At 42.3% G+C, this 6,000-nt stretch overlaps 1 protein-coding gene across 4 annotated transcripts in view; it reads left to right on the forward strand.

Annotated features, from left to right (window-relative positions):
• Nucleotides 1-5,006, forward strand: part of KCMF1 (potassium channel modulatory factor 1) — a 43,059-nt gene extending 38,053 nt beyond the window's left edge. For all 4 annotated transcript variants that reach the window (XM_083481550.1, XM_083481551.1, XM_083481552.1 and 1 more), the window contains 4 exons: nucleotides 40-141; nucleotides 1,478-1,652; nucleotides 2,168-2,450; nucleotides 4,375-5,006. In XM_083481550.1, coding sequence (XP_083337676.1) covers nucleotides 40-141; nucleotides 1,478-1,652; nucleotides 2,168-2,450; nucleotides 4,375-4,636 — 822 coding nt within the window. In that variant the 3' untranslated portion in view covers nucleotides 4,637-5,006. The remainder of the gene's footprint in view (nucleotides 1-39; nucleotides 142-1,477; nucleotides 1,653-2,167; nucleotides 2,451-4,374) is intronic.
• Nucleotides 5,007-6,000: the final 994 nt, after the last annotated feature.

Consider the following 6,000-nt stretch of genomic DNA (forward strand, 5'->3'; position numbering starts at 1 on the left):
AAGACACTTGCTCCTATGGCCTTTCTTCTGTCATTACAGATTTGTCCGATCTGTGCAGCGTTACCAGGAGGAGATCCCAATCATGTGACGGATGACTTTGCAGCTCATCTTACACTGGAACATAGAGCTCCAAGAGATTTAATATCCTTGCCTCAGTCAAGAAGCAGCAACTGAAGAATTTTTTTGCTTTCTATACTAATAGCCACCCATGTTGATTCTGAAATAGGTGCTTTTGTTAGCGTGTTACATAGTTTTCTTTGAATAGCTAGATAAGCAAGAGAAACTCCAGAGCACTTCATGTTAATTGCACCACTATTGGCTAGTATAAACTGATAGGATTTACCGTATTTTTCGCCCTATAGGACACACATAAGGCGCACCTAGTTTTTTGGGGGGGAAATAAAGGGGGGGAAATTATTCCCCCCCCAGGCGCGGGGCTGGGGCGGGGGAGGCCCGAGCTTCCCCCGACCCCAGCCCCCAAACAGGCAGCTCTCTGCAAGCCGTGGGAGCCCAGCGCTGGCTCCCGCTGCTTGCGGAGAGGTCCGCGAAGCCTGGACGCGCTGATCTCAGCGCGCACAGGCTTCGGCATGCCGGCAACTCTCCGCAAGCAGCGGGAGCGCTCCCGCTGCTTGCGGAGAGATCCGTGAAGCCTGGAGAGCGAGAGGGGTCGGTGCGCACCGACCCCTCTCGCTCTCCAGGCTTCAGCGAAAGCCTGCATTCGCCCCATAGGACGCACACACATTTCCCCTTCATATTTGGAGGGGGAAAAGTGCGTCCTATAGGGAGAAAAATGTGGTATTTTCCTTTCTTTTGAGGAAAGATTTGAAAGAAAATACATTCTGTCTGAGCAAGTAACCTCTCCTCAAGCTTTGGGAATGCCCCAAGAAAGCGTTCAGAAGAATTACAAGAATAGCCTGTAATTCCGTTGGCATAAACATCACAATTAATGCAAAAATATATGATATAACAAATACACACTCCCTACCCCCGTGACTGATAATCTTTTACTGTATTCAGCTCATTAAAATACACATATCTATAACACCCAGGGGAGCAACTCCCTTCTGAAGGTTCCTTGGGCTGGAACTGGGGCAACGCGGGTGTCGAATAATTGGGCCCTTTCACCAAGTCTGGGGTTCCATTCCTCCCATGCAAGTATTGCAATGGGGAGGGAAATTGCTGCGTCTGCTCTTCAGAGGCTATGATTGCAGCACTAGGCTGGGAGGAGAGATTTAGGCCTCTCAGCCCAGCGCTGGCCACGAGAGTGGTGTGTTCCAATTAAAAAGAGCTTGCGTGGGGGGGGGGGGGAGGTGTGTTTGCATACAGTATGGATGCCTGGTGAGTGTAGTGCACGGGCCTTGGAGGGCTGGCTAGCCTTGAATGTGGTCATTGCTCCTCTAAACTAAGAAAGAAGCTTAGTGGCTAAGGCATTCCTGTTTGCGTGTTGACACTTTCCTTCCCTTAACTCATTGCTTACGACGAATCCAGTGGTGTTCGGCATGTACGTAGAATGTTTCACCCAGGCCGGGGTTTGGGTGGCCCTCGCGCACGTAGATCCAACATGCACTTTACTAGCAGTTCCACTGGTGGTTTTTCATCTTCGCAGAGTTCATATTCTCCAAGCAATAGGGAAGCCATGGATCCTATAGCTGGTAAGATTTGTGAATATTTACATATCCCTTTGTATTTTTGTGTACTTGCATGATTTAAATTCTTCCACCTCACCCCCCAAAAGCAGGAATATCTGTTGTTAGATTTTATCTCTGTTCCCTCTAGAATAGTCTTCAGTGAATCAGAGCTTTAAACATCCACATGGATGTTTATATTTTTAAGAAGTTGCTGCAACGATGAACTATTTGGGCTGGCTGAGAAAGTTTTAAGGAACTGCTGCTTTGAGCAATAATTCCGGCCACTTCAAAAGTATCCTCAGGGTTTGTTGAATGTACTACTGTGCTGTTAAAACACTAACAATGTGTCAGGGTAGGGGGATCATTGGGGCTGCATTTTAGGGACTATGAGTATACCTTCATCTGTTTTACCTTGTAGTAGCAAAATGGGAAGCTTATGGAATAGATACTGTGGGAGAGTGAGGTGGTAGTGGCAGAGGACTGTTTGGTTACATTAGATTTCACTCTTAATTCCCGAATCCTTTTTTTTATATTGGCAGAGCTTTTATCTCAGTTGTCCGGTGTGAGGCGTTCTGCAGGGGGACAGCTCAATTCCTCTGGCCCTTCCGCGTCTCAGTTGCAGCAACTGCAGATGCAACTGCAGTTAGAACGGCAGCATGCACAGGCGGCACGGCAACAACTGGAGACTGCACGTAACGCGACAAGGCGCGCCAACACTAGCGGCGTCACCACCACTATTACACAATCCACAGCAACAACCAACACATCCAACACAGAAAACAGTCAGCAGGCTATCCAGAACTCTCAGTTCCTCCTTACAAGGTAACTCGTTCTAGAGGGTCGGAATTGCAATTATTGGTTCTGAATCACTCCAGGAATTCATCCCTGCTTCTGAAATTTCTGTATTTTGATGGCATGTTCCTCCTTCCCACAAGCTGCTTTTTAGCCGCCTCCTTCAGCAGTCATTATCTGCAACCAAGCACACGTAAACTTTTGTGCCTTTTCTGTTACTGCTTGTATCTATTAAAATGAAATTGTTGGCTTAAGTGGCAAAGGGCAGAGAGGGGATAGAGTTTTAAAGTGGCTCAAACTGTAATTTAAAAGTAGGCGTTGAATGCAAGTTTTTCTTGCAATTCGCATTCCTGGAAAAATCAAGAAAATTACTGAGCAATCTGAGGGCCATTTAACACAGTGCTGTTATGTGTAGCTGCAATTCATTATGTTTAACTCTCAATTCCAAGATGCTGGCATATTTTTAAAAAATATTATGAATCAAAATATATTACAACAAATTAAATCCTTCATATACATATTCTCAAATCTACGCATTACAAAAATTGTATCTGTTGTAAAGTAGAAATACCGAGGATAGTAATGGATTCATCAAAAATTTCTCTTAAATTACTCTTTAATTCTCTTTAAACAAAATCTCTATGAGAACTCATAGAACAAAAGGGAACCAATTAATAATGGTCCTCCACTGTAGACTGATTATCATATTTTAAATATTATGTTATTTTAAAATCATTTTCATTTCTTCTGACTTCTTCCAAAGACATTATTTTACTGAAGGAGACTGAGTGTGTTGTCAGTTTCAAGTTATGGTCAACTTTGCTGTCACAATTTACATTATATGCTAACTTTGAAATAGTATATAAAGCCTAAAAGGAAAGCTAGATCCTGTAGAACTGAGACTAATAATCATCTGCTTGCCTCGTGTGCCCACTACATATGATTAGCAGCTTCAACTGTCTCCCAACAGCCTGCTTTTGTACCATTAGAAGTCTTAGGTAACCCCAGTGGAGTAAAAGACCACATATGGAGTACCATGGCATGGGCCTCTCAAATCTACACAGATGTACACAGTTGCCATATTTTGAAAAACCTAGCCACATTTTTGAAAAGAGAATTCTTAAGCCACTTTCCCACTTACTCATATTGGCCTCAGTAACTTTGGCCCCTTCAGTTTGGCCCTTCAACTTTGCCTTGCTTACTTCCTCTGTAAGATTACTCTTCCTTCCTCAATTTTATCTTAAGGGAATGCCTTCTTTAAAAAAATAGAGAAGGAACCTGGTTTTAAACATCTTGTTTGTTGTGATTCCTTCATTTAAAAGGGACTTCTCCTTCTTTGCTTACATCTCGGCAACTCGATCATATAAATTCTAAAAGATACCCAATACCATCTTTGGGTCAGAATAATCCCTGCGTGAAGATTCCTGGGAAATAGATTTTAATCTCATCTCCTGAATAGGTTCCTGGGGTCTTCCCTTTGTAGCAGAACGTCACAGCAACCCTCCATTTTGTTACATTTCCACGCAAAAAGTACCAAGGTGGCAAACTATCTGATAGCAGAAGATGGGAAAGTTGAATGGCGTGTGCAGCAATACATTCAACTGTCTGAGCGGTAATCCCTCCACATACTATGCAGGTTTGCTAAAGTTGTACTACCCTGCGGTAAACCGAGAATTTTTCAGGGGAACTGAATGGGTTCCATAGAAGCAGCATTGGAGCAGTTAAGGTCTCAAGAGTGCTGGTGGTAGGGACTCAGGGTATTGGATATAAGCAAGGAGTGATCACTGGCAGTCTCTGATCGTCTCTTTCCCAGAAGTGTAGAAATAAATCAGATGCATCTTTTCTGAACCCAAGACATCCACAGGTCTTTTCATGATCTTGTAGATTATTAGACAGTGTTCCCAAGCCTCAGAATTTTCAGCTATTTCCTGTTTTGTCTCCCCTTCTTGTGCAGGTTGAACGATCCCAAGATGTCTGAAGTAGAGCGTCAGTCAATGGAGAGTGAGCGAGCTGACCGCAGCCTGTTTGTTCAAGAGCTCCTGCTGTCCACTTTAATGCGGGAAGAAAGCTCCTCCTCTGATGAGGACGAGCGTGGGGAGGTTGCTGATTTTGGTGCTATGGGCTGTGTAGATATTATGCCGTTAGATGTTGCTTTAGAAAATCTAAATTTAAAAGAGAGTAATAAAGGAAACAAGCCTCGTCCACCTCCTCTTTGATGACATCCCACTTCGCAGACAATGTCCTCTGTGCTGTATTTGCCAATGAAAGTGGACAACAACTATCTTGGGTTTGTTTTGGTGATTGTAATTTCAGGTCTGTCACTCTTGTTACATTGTGTACATTCAAAGGAAGAGAGAAAGATATATATGATAATCATTTCCACTTAAAAATAATTTTTACTTCTAGCAGGTAAATGTAGGTTGCAGATCAGAGGGGAAATCCTCTGTGCCCTGTACTTTTTGACATGCAAAAAGGTTCTCCTAATACTCCACATTCAAACTGAAGAGGAAAAAAAATAATGAAATCTCTAATGAAGCTGCTGTGTGTATTTATGAATATTAATGAATAAAAACTGCTTGGATGGTTTACCTTTACTGCATGAGGTTTTTTGCAGCGTGCATGAGTTTTAGTGACCTTGTCATTTAAAAAAATTTAAATACAAGGAGTAAAACTATAAACGACTCCCTCCCCCTCCCCCAAAAGCTTTCCCATTATTCAAAGGTTACAAGGCAAAGAAGTTAATGCTCACTTAGCATTGTGTGGCCATCAAGTAGCTTTTGAATAATGTACGTCTGAACCACTTTTATTACATGTGCCGTTTGCACATCATGCAAGCTCTGCAGTGGGACAGCTTGTTTCCGGGGTGTGACGTTTTGCTCGGTGTGACCCTTGTGTTGCTCTCTTTAACCACCGCACATCCACGTGGAGTTTCAGCCTGCTTTTTATGCATCTCTAGGAGACACAAAAGTAAGGCCACTGCCAAAATCTTCTGGCAAAGGGGGCTTTTTGTGTGCCCTATAATCAAAATACTTGTTCAACTTTGTTTAAAAGTTTTTTTCCCCCTTTTTGTGGTTGTTAAAAGAAAACCATTTTCAAACTGTTAAAACATGTTTTATTCAGGTGTAGATTATTCATTTGCTCATTGTCTTAAAAGAAAACAAAAGTTAACCTGGATTATGTTGTCTTAGTTTTAAAAACCTTCACAGTCTCAATCATATGTTTTTGAGTTATTTATGTATTTGCTACCTAGTTTGCAGAGACTTGTCAGCAGCAGGAGAGCTTGAGGAGGTTGACTTCCCAAACTTTTGTCAATATATTACAACTGCATTCTTAATGCTAATTCTAGCACCTTTTTATTTATTATTTCTTGATTTTTTTCCTGGTATAAAAAAAGTAAAAAGCCTTTTTAATTGAATCATGCCACCTACATGCCTATACTATTAATCCTGTATGTATAAAAATGTACAGTGTTTTTGTGCATAGACTTTCATAATAGCCCCAAGGCAGGGACAGGAGGGTTTTTTTGTTTTGGGGGGGTTGGGGTGGTGGGGAAGGGAATGTAAAGTTAGACTATAAAGAC

Source organism: Podarcis liolepis, assembly GCF_965112155.1.
Source record: "Podarcis liolepis genome assembly, chromosome: 17".
Taxonomy (NCBI): Eukaryota; Metazoa; Chordata; class Lepidosauria; order Squamata; family Lacertidae; genus Podarcis; species Podarcis liolepis.